Genomic DNA, 16627 nt, shown 5'->3' with positions numbered 1-16627 from the left:
TGCGGACAACGTCTCAATACTCTCGTCGCCGCTGCTAGCATCACTCTCTACATTACTGATAGCTTCAAGATCAAACAAAGTATCATCATCCATTGAGTCATCAGACCCCTCAAATTCACTTATTGTCCCACCATCATATTCATCTTCACTGTCAGTTGTAGAGATATCCATAATTGCGAAGTAAATCCGTGTGTGCTACCACAAAAAAACTTCAGGCAGCACTGAACAGAAGCTAGAGAATATTGCATTGCGGCACTCGACAAGCATGTGTTGCCATACGTAGGTCAGAAAATATGATGTCTAAAAAAATATAATATGATGATTGGTCTTCACAAATTACGTCACAGCATTGACAATGACTCATTGGTCAAAGTTTATGATGTTTCAAACCGTCCCACGAATGGCTGCAGCCTTATGTTTGTAAACACAGACACTTGCCACCACGTGGGTAGAAATAACCCAGAAACCGAGGCCTTGAGAGCCCTCAATACACACAGCTTATAACCGTGGCATGTGTGTGTCACGGGGAGCACGCTCGGTTCCTGGCATGTGAACTCAGCCGTGACACGCACGTGTCACAAAACACACATCCGGTACTGAAGAGGTTAAGTAGGAGAGACTGTACCATAGTAACCTGCATAGAGGTTTGTTTACATTACCCCCTCCCCCTTCCATGATAAGCATCGGTGGAGGAGGTTGGTGGAGATAGGAGAAATTTGTTTTGCTTTTTCTGTTATGTACACATGCATACTTTATCAATGCACAAAAATATATGAAATAACAGCAAAAGATTATTTAGTGTTCCTACCTTGGAGACACATATTTTCGGCTAATGGTAGTAAATAGTGGAGGAGGAGGAAGGAGGGAGAAAAGGATGCAAGCACCATTCACACATAAACATTAAACATAAATTAAAACTGCACTTTCTTTAGACAATAAAAAAGGTCAGTAAATAGTGTGAAAATGATAAAAGAACAATCACAGTGCATGAGATCCATGGGAAACACTTAGATACCAGCTCAGCTGAGGCTGGACCAATGCACCGAGCTGCCAACTATAGTGGCAATATCCCCAAACATAACTTGTATCTCAAAAATTTGCTCGTATCTCAAAATTTAGAAAATGACCAAATCGTAGCTCATATCTCAAAAAAACTTGTATCCCAAGCAGCTCAAGTTTTAAGGTACCACTGTATTTCTATCTTACCCTATCACTCCAATTGCTCCTCAGGCTCCTCAAAGCAGAGGTGCCCCTGGCATTTTGCCTCTGCCAGATAGAAGGACTGAGGAGGTATTATGCTGATATTCTTTGGGATGACTACTAGTTCTGTGTCAGAGACCCATTTCTATTAGCTGAGTGCATAATAGAGGTGAGTGTCTGGCATGGAGGTGTACATTCCTCAGTCTTTCCCTCCATCAAAATTTTCCAAACTTGATTTAACACAGCCTGTTCTTGTGTTATACATGATAGAGAGGTGGACCACAAATTCTCCAACTATCCAAAAAACTCATTCATTAATAGAAAATGACAAAATCTTTCAAAATCCAACTCCTCTCGAGACTTCTGGCACCTGGTCAAAAACTTCTCCAATGATTTTACCTCTTCATCTTCCCCCCCTTTTCTTTTTTATATTTATACCATCACATCTGTGTATAAGGCTAAACTCATCTCTCAAACCTTTGCTAAAGATCTTAACCTTGGATGATTGTGGGCTTGTTTCTTCCTCTCCTCCTCCATCTAACTAAATTCATGGCTCTGATTGAAATTCTTCTCTTTTAGAGATTTTGATGAAACTTTTGATGTTGCCTTAGACATCTCAAAAGCTTTAGATAGAGTCTGGCACAAAGTTTTGATCTTAAAACTACTCTCCTACAGCTTTTATCCTTCTCTCTGCAACTTCATCTCAAATTTTTTCTGTGAATGTTTTATTGCTGCTGTGGTAAACAGCCACTGCTCTTCTCTTAAATCTATTAACAATGGTGTTCCTTAGCGTTCTGTCCTGTCACCCACTCTATTCTTATTATTCATCATTAATCTTGTAAACCAGACTTCTTGTGCTATCCATTCCTATACACTTTTCAGAGATGTCCAACCCTTCAGGAAGTCAACAGATCATGCTGGGATGCCACATAATGCCTGATTTCTGATCTCTCTAAAATTTCTGATTGTGGCATAGCAAACTTAGTAGTGGTCAATGCCTCTAAAACTCAATTCCTCCATCTATCAACTCAACACAACCTTGCAGATATATACCGCATCTTCTTCAATGTAACTCAAATGTCCTCAGTTTGTCCTTTTCCTTGTAATGTAAACTAGAATCTTCACTTATCTTTTCCATCCAAAACACCTTCTTTGAAGTTAGGCTTTCTGAGTCATCTCAGTCAGTATTTCTCACCCCAAGACCCCACAACTACTAACTTTACAAGGGCCTTATCTGCCCATGTATGGAGTACACATTATATCTATGGTGGGATACCACTCGTACTGCTCTGCTAGATAGGATGGAATCCAAAGTTTTCATCTCATCAATTCCTCTTTTCTGACTAATTATTTTCTGCCTCTTTCTCATCATCCAGTGTTGCATTTCTTACTATCTTCTACTGTTGTTTTCATACCAATTGCTCTTCTCTTGATAATTGCATGCCTATTATCTTCTCATGGTCTCACTGCACAAGACCTTCTTTCTCTCATCCTTATTCTGTCCACCTAGTTAATGAGTACACTCATTCATCCCTTTCTCTGGTAAACTCTAGAACTACATGTCTGTTTCTGTATTTCCACCTTCCTATGACCTGAACTCATTTAAGAGGGAAGTTTCAAGACATTTATCTTTTTTTTTTTTTTTTTTTTTTATTTATTTATTTTTTTTTGCTAATTCTTTTGTTCAGGGACCTTGGTGTGCCTTTCTATTTAATTTCTTATTTACTTTTGTTGTTGCCTTGGGTTGGTTTTCCCACCTTACAGAGAAAAAGAAAAACTTTTCTACTTTGTCTTCAGCCTTTTCTCATCACTGCAGTGTTGTATCTTTTGCTATCTTCTGCCACCATTTTCATGCCAAATGCTCTTATGATCTTGCTGACTGCATGCCTCTTGCCTTTCCTTGGCTTTACTTCACAAAACTTTATTAATTTTCTCACCCCCTTTTCTGTCCATCTCTTTAATGTACTTATCCTCGGGCTTTGGCTGATGCTTTTGTCTATGTAATGGGCTCTGCACCTCAGTAGGGTTTTATTTTTTTTATTTTTATTTTATTTATTTATTTATTTTTTTTCATTATTGCTCTTCCTGGTGCCCTTCCTATATATTGAAAAAAAAAAAAAGGAAAAGAAAAATGTTCAGTACCCATTGGAGACTAATAGTAAACCATACAGTATAACTCATTGCCATTACTGGCAGTGTAAGCTTTAGAAAGGAGTATAAATATAACCTGTTGATCTTCATGCACTTCTATAATGAATCAGACTATTTTGTACAAAACAATTGGTGGCTGTTTGTTTGGTCATATATGGTAATGTTGGCTGCATATTTGTTTTACTATTTAATGTTAACATCAAAATTTTGCCTTTCAGGTTGGGTCTTTCTTGCGTAATTTGATAAGGGGACATGGGAGTGTGCCGCAACTTTTAAACCACACACCCTTACTCATGCTTATTGAGATAGGCTATGAAAAGATCAAGAGGGACTACATCCACATCTTCCAGGGTAAGGGTTTCCTGCCTTGTCTCTCCAACTCCAGGTTTATTTTTCAGTTTTGTATTGTTACTTTCAATTTGCATCATTGTGCATGGTGTTATTTATTTATTTATTTATTTATTTTCTATAGTAGAAATTGTGTATTTTCCTTTTTTTTCCCCTTTCTTGTATGGTATTTAATGGAATTTTTAGTTTAGGGGCATTGTCACATGATTATATTCCTTAGAGGATTTGTCATGATATAAGAATTAAAGTGTCTTGGTTCAGCTATATGCAGGCATGCAACTGTAGGTAAAACAAAAAAAAAAGCTATGCAAGTAAGGATGGTATATGACTCTTGGGCCTATGATGAAAGACAGTAAACATGGAAGTTAAAAGGGAAACCCCTAAGTAACACAGGCAAGTTAGATGTGCATGTAAAGTTAAAAGGATAGATTAAAAAAACTTTAGAGAGGCAGAAAATTAAGGTAATAATACAGAAATTTGAGGGATTAGAGTGGCCACCCTTTCACCCTTTTCAGAAACAGGCTGAATGTAGGCAAACTTCTAGCAAGAAAGAAAGGTTGATGTTAATAGACAGAGCTGGAGTTTGACTAGGCAAGGTGCAAGCATGGAAGCACAGTTTTGAAGAACAGTAGAATGGCCCCCATCAAGTTTATAAGCCTTTTGAGTGTTAACCCCTTCCATACCGCAAGACTGTTTTGTGGTACGTGCGTACCACGCGCAAAAGCGACCTCGTGGTACCGCAAGATGCCGCCGTGGTACGTGCGTACCACACAAATACATTTCCGTGTATAACCGTGGCCTGAGTGCGGATTTTGCCTTTTTCATGCTCCACGTGGTTCACTATAAACAAACAAACACTGGAGGCATTATTTTTAGCCACCCCAGCGTAACAAAACCATCCCCCCCACTAGCCCACTAGCCAATCAATATCGGAGTTAATTTTTCATGCATAAACTATAAAGCCAATCACTATTCTTTGACATATATTATTCCCACAGTCCCCCCAAGAACATCAGTTCTCTAGTATCGGCCGTGGTGAAACTGTTCTATTGCCTCTACCCTAATTAGAGATAATGGCGTCTGCTTCGTGTAGCAGCGATGAGGATTATCATAATTATGAGACAGATAGTGAGGATATACTGGAAGACTCTCCAGATGAATATGATTCAGACTATGATCCTGAAAAGAAATAGGAGAGAGTGATAGTGACAGCAGTGTTGAAACCCTCTCGGCAAGTGAGGGGGAGCAGCCTAGTTATGACTGCCTCAGGGCCACCCTCACCAGGTGCAGAGTGTGTGGTGCTGAATTTATGATTAGTGCACAATTTATGATTATGTTTACGTTTTCTTTTATTAATAAAATGACAAAAATATGTTTAGAAAAAAGTACATAACACTGAGTTAGAAAGAAATATAATGTGTAGATCTGGCCGTGAGGCACGTGCGCACACAGGCAGGGGCCTGCGGTATAGGAGGGGAACGCTTTGTTTACATCGGGGGGTGACTGCGGTAAGGAAGGGGTTAAAGCCACTTGTACAAAGAATTTTAAAGGTACCATGAAATAGTCAAATGGTTATGGAGGAGGAAAAACCCTGAATTATCCAAGGTGGAGGTTTTACCTGAGGTTTGAGTAAGAATACTACTTTAGACATGAATGAGATGGCAGTGGTGCCATAGCTTAAAGTAAAGGAGGGAAAGATGAAGAAGCAAAGAGATGTTTTGGTTAGATGCAAGAAGGTTGGGATAGACTGGGTATACTACTGTATGAATTTAAATGCACCACATATTGTCTGACTGAAAAACTTATAATGCATCTCACACCAAAATTTTCACAAGGTAATGCATCTCAAGAACAGATAATATTTTAATACAGCGGAATTGGTGGTGCTGGATTACGTCTATGACAGTTAACAGAATGATGGATAATTGAGATTGCTGAACCATTGATATCCAGTTGATTTTGTAACAACTGTTGTTCCTTGTCTGTGCAACATCCATTTTGTTCCAGCTCTTGGAATATCAAAGCAAGCAATAAATAATCAACAATGAAAATTGGAGAATGAAAGAAGTATCTTATCATCTAAGTACCATTTAGTTTGGGTTTTTTATATTCTTGATATTTATCTTTATTCTTTATAAAAGAAAATTTGTTTTCTCACTATCTATAGATGCACTGCATAGTTATAGGCTAGATACTATTGAATTAAAGATTATTAATAACAATTTTACATCATATATCAGCCATGTGATAAAAATTGGTATGGTTACAAGAATTAATATACAATTTTCTTCACCAGCTGGAGAACTTGTAACAGGGGAGCAACTGTTGTCGTTCATTGGAGACGGATCAGTGAGCAGTGACAACATGATGCTGGCGGTGGATCAGCTGGAGCGACTTCATGTGGCCCTGCAGGCAGTAGTGGCAGTGAGGACTTATCTCAGCCTTCCTTGGGCCTCCATGTCTCATTTCTCAAACCAGGTGAGATTCATGGTCACCATAGATGTGTGATCTTGTTTGTGCTCATACCATACTTCTTGTAAACTTTCCTATGGTCTCACCCTATTGTGTTCTTAATTTGTGCCCTTTTCAGTTAGCTCGTTTGCACAATAGTCTCCATTACTGTTCCTGATTCCATGTCCAGGTCTGACATTACTATCATGGATCATAAAGGAAAACCAGAGGGAAAATTTAAACTAAATATAATGCATAGATTTTGTTTTCATGATTTAATGTTAATGGGGGAAAGGAAGATAAAGGTGTTTGTATATATGAGGTAGAATTGTTCTTATACTTTATTTGTATGTTAAGATTTACCGGAATCCATGTACCCTTTTTTCTTTCCATGTCTCCAGAAGCTTGACATGTATCCCTTTTACATTGTGTCTCCCAACAGGTGCTGAACCAGATGAAGGGCGAGGAACTAAGTGGTGCACATTCCTTCTCATTGAAACTTGATGCTCTTTCTATCAACCAGCAGTTTGACAGGTGCTTTTTTGGTGTCTTACAGTTTCTAAATACAGGCAACCGCCGCTTAACGAAGAGGTTACGTTCCTAAAAAACCCTTTGTTAAGCGAATTTTCATTAAGCGAACCAATTATAACAAGTTTGACCACTGACCTGAGCTTCCATTGGGAGTAAACAAAGCAAGAGTGCATCATAGTACAGTGAAAGGTTTAATGAAAGTAAAAATTATGAAGTTAAACATTTAGGTAGTTTAATTTAAGTCATTATAATGTACACTAATGTATATATGTATGTAAGTAACTTTATAATGTTGATGATCTTGCATTTATGAAGGGAGGGAGAGTGGAGCAGGAAATACGCTAGCTGGCAACCTGTGGAATGTAAACAAAGGGCGCATCATTGTACCGCATACAAAACTTATGTACCACATTTCCACAAGGCTTTCCATTTTATCCATTGCAGAGTCACAAGTTCAGGTGGTTCTTTTAGCTTGCAAGAAAGATATGGTCTCACCAGCCTTCTTAATAGAGTCTGCTGACTTGAAAATGGTAGACAGTAGATGGAGTCAAGCCATGGTGGAAAGCAATGCTATTAGTTATCTCGTCTCTCGTGTCTGTGAATAATATCCAGCTTCACTTCGAGAGTAAGAGACTTCCTGGTCTTCTTAGCAACCGACATTGCAGGGCGTTTTGGTGGCATGTAGAGTGAGGAAAGACGAGCTGCTGCTGACGCTGTTATTGTTTTGAACTAGGTGCGCGTTTTGTCCACAGAGGTGCTGGTGTATTCAAAAGCCTGTCGTGCTGGTGCTTTCAAACTTGTGATATTTCATTAAAGTGAGTTTGGTGCTTTCAAACGAGCAGATGGTAGTAGCGAAATTTTGTTGTGTGAACCTTCGTTAAGCAGGGGTTGCCTACTCATTAATAATTATTCCTCTCTTACAGATTTATATGTTTGTTTAAAATGAAATTTAGATTGGTATAGCAGTATTGCCTTTATTTGTCTGTATCTGCATCTCATTGTTTTGGTCCCTATTTAAATCAAACTTCTTATTTATGTTCCAAGCTAGTATGGTTTTTCTGGAGGATAGAGTATTTAGTGTATCCATAAGAAATTAAATTCCATTCAGTTTCTTCCTTCAAGTTTTTAACTTTGAGTGTCTTTTTCCATATTTAATTTTAGGAAGCAGAATGTGCAATGAACTGGATCTTAGCCATTGTAGCATTGAATTCATCACAGTGACTTATTATGGAGCTGCAGTGAATTTTACTTAAAGGCTTAACTGATTTCCTTCCCATGCTGGTATGGACATGAGATGAATTTGCAATTAGTTCTTAGTTATCAATATTTTGCTGTGGCTCTTAGAGTAGAGTGTACATATAATTTTCAGCAGTGGATCTCTGACTGATGGTGACATTTATACATACTACATGTAACCCATTTGAATATGCTCTACTTCAAGGTTATTTTGATGAGTAGGGCACTCCTTGGAAATATGTCTACTTTAGAGTCCATATGTGTAACCTACATAAAAATGTGTTATGTCATAGACCACTGTCTATGGTTGTGTTTAAATGTAAAGGTTAATCTTTTGTATTTAATTTCCTATAGAAGTAAGAATTTCTACACATTTATTTACTTTGAATATTTTGATACATGTTTTCAGTTTCTTAACCTTCAACATCACCCTCTATTCTTCCATGTTTGTTTTTCTTTTTTGTCTTCATTAATGAGTCTTTCATTATCATTAAATGCCTCTTTGAAATTTTCTCCATTCCTCATCCACCTAACTTTTATCATCAGATATTTATGTCACATTCCTTTTAAATAACAGTATACATCATTAGTCATTTTGAAAAGTAAGCTCTGTCATGAAGCATATTTTATTGCCAGTCTTACAAGCAATAACTATGTATCCAGACACAATAACTTATAATATTAGAGTAGGAAGAACGTTCTTTTTGTTTATCTAATTTTGTGCTCAGGCGTCACACAAGGAAATAAACCTGGCAAACCTTTGTGTCATGTTGCAGTATGATGGAGGACACATGGGAGATCAGTTTTCACAGCCAAGAGCAGACTTACTCCAAGCTACTGGTGTGCCACATCTCTCATAAACCCTTCATCAGTATCTCCTCGACTACAGAAGGTAAAATTCAATGTCTGTCAAACTACTTGTGCCATTACTCTTGTCATTTTCTTTTTGGCAGGAGTTTTCATGATTAGATTCTGTTCACTGAGAAATTTGTTCCTATTTTGAGTTTTTTTTTTTTTTTTTTTTTTTCATTTTTTGAGATATTATATATATTTATTTTATTTTTTTATATTTTTTGAGAATACATTTATCTATATGATAAGAATTTTCTCCCTGGACACCTTGAATGTTAAACTCACTTATGATTAATTTCAGTTCAACTCATTCGCACTATTTACACTTGCCATCACTCACTCATTCACTCTCACCTTGTGTAATTGAACTCACATGCTTTTCAACTAATTAACTCCTCTCCTTTCACTGTCTACAGCCTCTTTCTCACCATCACAATGTTGCCTCTCTTGCTATCTTCTTTTATTTTCATGCCAACTTGTCTTCTGATCTTGCTTATTGCATGCTTCTCCTTCTCTCATGGCCTCACAGCACAAGACTTTCTCTAACTGTTGTTCTGTCCACCTCTCCAACGTAAGACTTTAACCAGGACTCTTAATCATCCATACCTTTCTCTGATAAATTCTGCTCTCTGCCTGCTTCTGTATTTCCATCTACCTAGGAACTCATTTAAGAGGAAGGTTTAAAGACATTTATCCTTTTCTTTTTGTTAACTCTCTTGACCCTGTTTGGGAAATGGCATCTCAGTGGACATTTTTTGTTTGATAATCTTTGTTGCCCTTGGCCAGTTTTTCTCTTACTTAAAAAAAAAGCTTCCTCAGACATTCTCTCTCTCTGTCTCTTTCTGTCTCTGTCTGTCCCTTTCTGTCTGTCTGTCTGTCTGTCTGTCTGTCTGTCTGTCTGTCTGTCTGTCTGTCTGTCTGTCTGTCTGTCTGTCTCTCTCTCTCTCTCTCTCTCTCTCTCTCTCTCTCTCTCTCTCTCTCTCTCTCTCTCTCTCTCTCTCTCTCTCTCTCTCTCTCTCTCTCTCTCTCTCTCTCTCTCTCTCTCTCTCTCTCTCTCTCTCTCTCTCTCTCTCTCTCTCTCTCTCTCTCAACTATCACTCAGTGCCAAGGGGTCTCCTGGTATGATCGTATATGAAAACAAAGGTATGATATCCATTATGGCTGGCAATATAGGGGCAGAAACACATATTGTTGTGAAAGCAACACACAAGCTAAAGAGGCTCACAAGAAGTGGCCATTGTCAATCAGCAGTGGACAAATGCCTTGATCCTCATCTGCTTTGTTTTCCTTGTTCCATGCAAGATTTCACTTTATGCATCACAAAACAATCCTTTCTTGGTGGTAAGGTCCGTAAAATGTTAATATTGCTTTGTGACCATTAATGTATATATGAGACAGTAACACCTCCTCGAGAAGTGGTTTTGCTGACAAGCTGCATATCAATCTCATTACCATGGCATCAATGTCTCCCTATGTGTTTATAGATACCATTTTGCGGCCGGGAGTTGCTCCATTCATTGTTAAGTTTCTTGGATCCCAGCTCAGTGTGGTTCCCACCAGAAGCAAAGTGGGTGCACATGATGATGTCATCAAGTCAAGTTAACCAGTGTGAAATATTATTGGATATTATGATATTATTCACAGACACGAGAGGCGAGAAAATTATAGCATTGCTAGCCACCATCTTGACTCCATCTACTGTCTCTATTATTTTCAAGTCAGCAGACTATTAAGAAGGCTGGTAAGACTGTATCTTCCTTGCAAGCTAAAAGAACCACCTGAACTCGTGACTACAATGGATAAAATGGAAAGCCTTGTGGAAATGTGGTACATAAGTTTTGTATGTGATACAATGATGTGCCCTTTGTTTACATTCAACAGGTTGCCGGTTAGTGTCTTTCCCGTTTCACTCTCCCTCCCTTCGTAAATTTAAGATCATCAACATTATAAAGCTACATACATACATACATACATTAGTGTACATTATAATGACTTAAATTAAATTTAACTGCCTAAATGTTAAACTTCATAATTTTTACTTTCATTAAACCTTTCACTGTACTATGATGCACTCTCGCTTTGCTTACTCTCAATGGAAGTTCAAATCAGGGGTTAAACTTGTTATAATCCGTTCACTTAACGAAGTTTCGCTTAACGAAGTGTTTTTTAGGAACGTAACCCCTTTGTTAAACGGGGTTGCCTGTACAGGGTACGAGCGGGGCTCATAGTGTCTTGTCTTCATTTATCTAATTTTTTCTTAAAGTTATGTACATTATGTGCTGTAACAACTTCATTATCTAATGCATTCCATTTTTCCACCGTTTTGTGTGGAAAACTGTATTTTCCAATATCCTTCACACACTGCTTCATCTTGATCTTCTTTTCATGTCCTCTTGTCCTTCCATCTTCTGTCAACAGCACCAGGTCTTCTTTGTCTATCTTTTCAATATCATTTACTATCTTACACATTGTTATTAGGTCCCCACATTCTCTTCCGTCTTGTAAGGTTGGCAGTCCCATTTCCTTCAGTCGTTGTTCATACGTGAGGTCCTTTAGTTCTGGCACCATCTTTGTAGCAATCTTCTATATCCTTCCAAATTTTCTTGTATCCTTTTTAGAGCTCAGAGACCATAACACTGCTGCATATTCCAGCCTTGGGCATATCATGCTTCTTATGATTTTTATCATATCTTTATCCATGTAATGAAATGCCACTCTTATATTAGTCAACATTTTATATGATAGTCCAAATATCTTGCTTATGTGTTTTCAGGGCTCAGATTTTCCTGTATGATCACTCCCAGATCTTTTTCCTCTTTAGTCTTCATTATTTGTTCCTCTCCCATCAAATAGTTCCATACTGGTCTTCTCTTACTCTTTCCTACTTCCATTATGTGACATTTCTTGGCATTAAACTCCAATTTCCACTTCCTGCTCCACTCATAGATCTTGTTTATATCTTCCTGCAACAGCAGACAGTCCTCTCTGGTTTTGATAACTCTTACCAGCTTTGCATCATCAGCGAATAAATTTATATAACTGTGTATCCCAATGTGAATGTCGTTTACATAAATCTGAAACATAATGGGGGCTAACACTGACCCTTGTGGCACTCCGCTAGTTACTTTACCCCAAGATGAGTATGTATCTCTGATCACAGTTCTCATTTCCCTGTTCTTCAAATAATCTCTTGTCCATTTGAGCCAAAGTTCCTTGCAGTCCTCCTATGTTCTCTAGTTTCCAAAGTAGTCTTCCATGAGGGACTTTAATTAAAAGCCTTTTTTAATATCCAGGTATACTGTGTCTACCCATCCATCTCTGTTTTAAAGTCCTGCAGTAACTCTCAAGTAGAAGCTTAATAAGTTTGATACACATGACCGCCCTGTCCTGAACCCAAATTGTCTGTTCGATATGACTTGCTCCTTTTCTTTGATAATTATTTCACATAACTTCCCCAAGACACTTGTAAGTGACACTGGTCTATAGTTAAGTGGTTCAGTTGCCTTTCTTCCTTTAAATATCAGTATTACATTGGCCCTCTTCCATTCTAGTGGAACTTTCCCTTCATTTATCGAACTTGTAATTATTTCTCAAATTGGATCCAGTAGTTGCTCTTTACATTCTTCTAACACCCAGCCTGATACACCATCTGGCTCCATTGCTTTTCTGACTTCCAACTTATCCAATAATCTTACAATATCCTCTTTGTGCACTGCGATCTCCTGCAATCCTTGGCAATCCCATGTCTTATTAGGTTCTGTGAAATCATCTTTTGCAGTGAATACCGTTTTGAAGCTCTCATTCATTATTTCACACATTTCCTTCTCTGTTTAGTATGTCTTCCCTTCTTTAATTATTTTTTCAATTGTTTCCTTATTCTTTGTTTTGCCATTTATAAACTTGTAGAAAAGTTTGGGTTCATCTTTGCTTTTATTCACTACATCTTTCTCAAAGTTTCTTTCTTCCTCTTTCCTTACTCTAATATATTCATTTCTAGCATCTTTGTACTGCTGTCTGTTATAGTCATTTCCCTGCTTTATGAATTTCTTCCATGCTTTATCTTTTGCCTTTTTTGCTTATATGCATCTAGCATTGTACCGAGCATGTATTTTTTTCTGAACTCTATAAACAGATACAAACTTTTTTACTCCTTCATTATATTTCTGTAAGAATATGTCATATAATCCCTTGTACTGTCTTTCTGTACATGATATTTCTCCACTCACTATCAGCAAAATAGATCCTTAATTTTTCAAAATCCACTCTTGCATAATTTAATCTCTCTCCTTTATAGTCCTTTCTGTAACTTATCTCATCTTCCTCCTGAATTTGCATCTCTAATGTCACATGATCACTTCTCCCCATTGGACTAAGGTATTGTATGATTGGAGAGGGCTCTGGTTTCTTTGTGAAAACTAGGTCAAGCAATGATTGTTCTTCCTCATGTACCTTGTTTGACTCCACCCACTGGTCCATTGCATTAACCATAGTCAACTGTAACACTTTCTCACTCCACTGCCCAGCCTTATCCATTACTTCCATCTCTCCAGTTTACTTTTTTACATTTAAAGTCTCCACTAAAAGTATTCTTCTATCTCTTCATATCATGTTATCTAGGCACTTTATCGCCTCTCTTTGCATATCTTTATGTTCTTCTGTTCCCCATGTATTAGTCTTTGGTGGAACATATGTAACTATAATTTTTCTCTTCTTCAAATCTTGTTTTGATTGTTACTCCCATTACTTCCACTTTGACCTCACCATATTGCACATCCTCCACACATATATTATCATGAACCATTATTAGCACTCCTCCCACTTTATCCTTCCTATCCCTCCTCCAGGCCATCCTCTTTAAAATTAACATGGATCTCTCCTCTCAGTTTTGTTTTAGCGATACACATTACATCTGGCTTTTTCTCTTTCAAATAATCCCTAACTTCCAATATGTTTGATAACAACCCATCTATATTAGTATAAGTCACTCTTAATTTCTTGCCTCCTCTTTCTTCCTTAGGTACCACTTCTTTGTCTCATATCCAGAACCCTCCTATAAAAATTCTTCTCTATCTCTGTCCTTTTCTCGTTTTTTTTCCTTAGCTTCACTTCTTAGCACCTTCTCCTTTTCCTTCTCTAAGTTCATATCTCTTTTTTCCATATATCCTTGTGTTCAACATCATTGGCCAGCTTCCTTTTCCTAGCCATAATTTCCTCTACAGCCACTTGGGATCTCATTCTCACTTTCATTGGTCTCCTACCCCCTTCACTGTATCTTCCTAGCCTGATCACTTCCTCTACCTCCTGGTCTAATTCTTGTGTGCTGTCTTGTACTTGTTTGATAACAGTTTTGGCCAATTCTCTCTCCATATTCTCTCGTGAATTTATTTGGCTTTTTCTTTACCTTCATCCTAAAAATCACGAAGCTTTTTTTCTTGTCTACTGCATCCTGCACCAGTTCTTCTTTCTCTTTAATTACTTTAATTACAGCGACTTTCATGTTCTGAATTTTTTTTCTTTACAACGTCTGAAAATTTAACTTTTTTCTCTGCTCCATTCATTTCGTAGTTTCTTCAGTTTGTTATCACCCAATCCACCTTCTGCCCTGTCCACAATCCCGTCCTGCACTTTAACCTGCAAGCTCCTTAACCCCTAACGTGCGACGAGCCTACATATAGGCCGGTAATATTTGAAACTGTAATGCCGATCAGCCTATATATAGCAAGGGCTGTAAAAAAACTGGCGGTAAGAGGTAGCGAGCTGGCATTAGCACTGTTAGAAAGAGTGTTTTCTGTAGATCAAGACTGACTAGTCACTATTGTATTGGTGGCCTACGCTGCGTACATATAGCAGTCCACCCACCCCCTCCCCCATCCCTACGTGATTCACATAGGGTTTGGTTGACCGTGTCCCTCCCTCTCCCAGCCTCCTCTCCCCTCCCTATGTCCTCCCATCCTTTGTTGTTTCTATATAAACCTCCAGTATGCACATACATATATACGCACACAAAATTTCGTGTGCACCGGAAATGAGCCATGTTTTTTTTTTTTTTTTTTTTTGTGTGTGTGTGTGTGTGTGTGTGTGTGTGTGTGTGTGTGTGTGTGTGTGTGTGTGTGTGTGGTTGTAGGAGATGATAGCTGCATGATGCAGACATACACATGGTGTCATGATGTTTCCTATGTTACACCACTCATTCTAGAGTGGTGCAACACATCCAAATCAACAATTTTTCATTGCTTTTACGCAAAACTTGCGTTTGACACGTGAAACCCCCGTTTTCTGTTGGCCCGCAGGGAGGTTATTTCTTCATTTTTCAGAATTTGGCGGCCCGCCATGGCCGAACCAGAGCACTTAGTGAGTTGTGGATTTCGAGTTCAGATGCAGAAAAATATGATCTACAATCTACAACTCTGGAAATCCCTTCCTGCATCTGTATTTCCGAATTCCTACAACTTGTCTTCTTTTAAGAGGGAGGTATCGAGGCATTTGCTCCCCTAATTCTGGCTGACGGTTTTGGCACTTTTTGCACTTTTTAGAGAGCCAGCACCAAAGTGGGCCTTTTTTTACTTTTTTTTTTTTTGCCCTTGGCTGGCCGTCTTCCCTACGTAAAAAAAAATAAATAAAAAGAAAAAAAATTGAAAAAAACCCTTTGTGAAAGTTGAAAAATACCCAGAAATGGTCGGTCAGGGTGAAGGTAAAAAAAAAATGTACGTAAGGGGTTAAGGAGCTTTCGTAATCTTGGCATGTGGCTTTTAGTACATCATTTTGTTTCTTTATTTCTTGAATCTCCTTTTTCAATCCCTGATTTATTGCACTGATCTCACATTCTGCTAATCTCAATTTCAGGTCTGTGGTTTCCGTTATCAGTCGGTCTTGTTTGTCCAATAGACTGGACATCACCATCATATACCTTAATTTCCTTTCTACATTGATTAACCTTTTCATATTACCTCGTTCGCCCCTAAATCCCGAAAAATCCTTGTCCATATTATCATCTGTTAGTTTCCTTAGACCAACAGAGGTTTCTATGTATCGTTGGTTCTCACACGATGGCTTATGTTTTGATTGTGCCATACGCCTGGCAGCACTACTCTGTTCCATCACTCACGTTATTCTTTCCGTATATGATCCAACACTTATTTAATTTAGAGACAGGAGAACCTATGGCCCCCTCCCCCCATGTACATACGTCTAGGCCAGTCTCCAACTCCTTTTGTAGTTATTCTCTGCGAGCTGTGGTTGGCATGGTGTCTGCGCGCTGTATGTGTAATTCACTGTTTGATCTGCTGCAGTCTCTGACGAGACAGCCAGTGTGTGTGTGTGTGTGTGTGTGTGTGTGTGTGTGTGTGTGTGTGTGTGTGTGTGTGTGTGTGTGTGTGTGTGTGTGTGTGTGTGTGTGTGTGTGTGTAAAACTATGAGTATCTAAAAACACAAGGTGACTGGTATCAGTTTTAGCGTAAAGAGATTATAAAGGACTGAAAGTTGTTATTGTGTCGACACAAATGCATGAAATACAGTATCTATACTCTTCGCAGTTATTGTGATTTCCACTCAGTTTTATTAGATTGGGTGGAATCTTAACCTTTTTGTCTCATTAATTCCTCTCCTCTGACTGACTGTCTTGAACGTTTCTCACTGCCTCAATGGTGCAAATCTCGCTAACTATGCCTTCCCTTCTCCTATGGACTCGCTGCACAAGAATTTCTTCGTTCTCTCACCCTATTCTGTCCAGAATTCAACAGTTTACCAGTACTCTTAATCATTCATACCTCTCTTCGTTAAAGTCTGGAACTCCTTACCTTCCTCTTTATTTCCATCTTCCTATGACTTGACCTCATTTAAGAGGGAATTTTCAAGACAT

General features: G+C 38.3%; 1 protein-coding gene across 1 annotated transcript in view; it reads left to right on the top strand.

Moving 5' to 3' along the window:
• Positions 1-16627, top strand: part of LOC123504425 (protein zwilch homolog) — a 30307-nt gene that overhangs the window by 13104 nt on the left and 576 nt on the right. Inside the window, exons 11-14 of the mRNA XM_045254936.1 lie at positions 3570-3702; positions 5996-6177; positions 6593-6684; positions 8694-8809. Coding sequence (XP_045110871.1) covers positions 3570-3702; positions 5996-6177; positions 6593-6684; positions 8694-8809 — 523 coding nt within the window. The remainder of the gene's footprint in view (positions 1-3569; positions 3703-5995; positions 6178-6592; positions 6685-8693; positions 8810-16627) is intronic.

This window comes from Portunus trituberculatus, chromosome 16 (genome assembly GCF_017591435.1).
Source record: "Portunus trituberculatus isolate SZX2019 chromosome 16, ASM1759143v1, whole genome shotgun sequence".
Lineage (NCBI taxonomy): Eukaryota > Metazoa > Arthropoda > Malacostraca > Decapoda > Portunidae > Portunus > Portunus trituberculatus.
The sequence above is the reverse complement of the archived record's forward strand: the minus strand, read 5'-3'. Positions and strand labels throughout refer to the sequence as shown.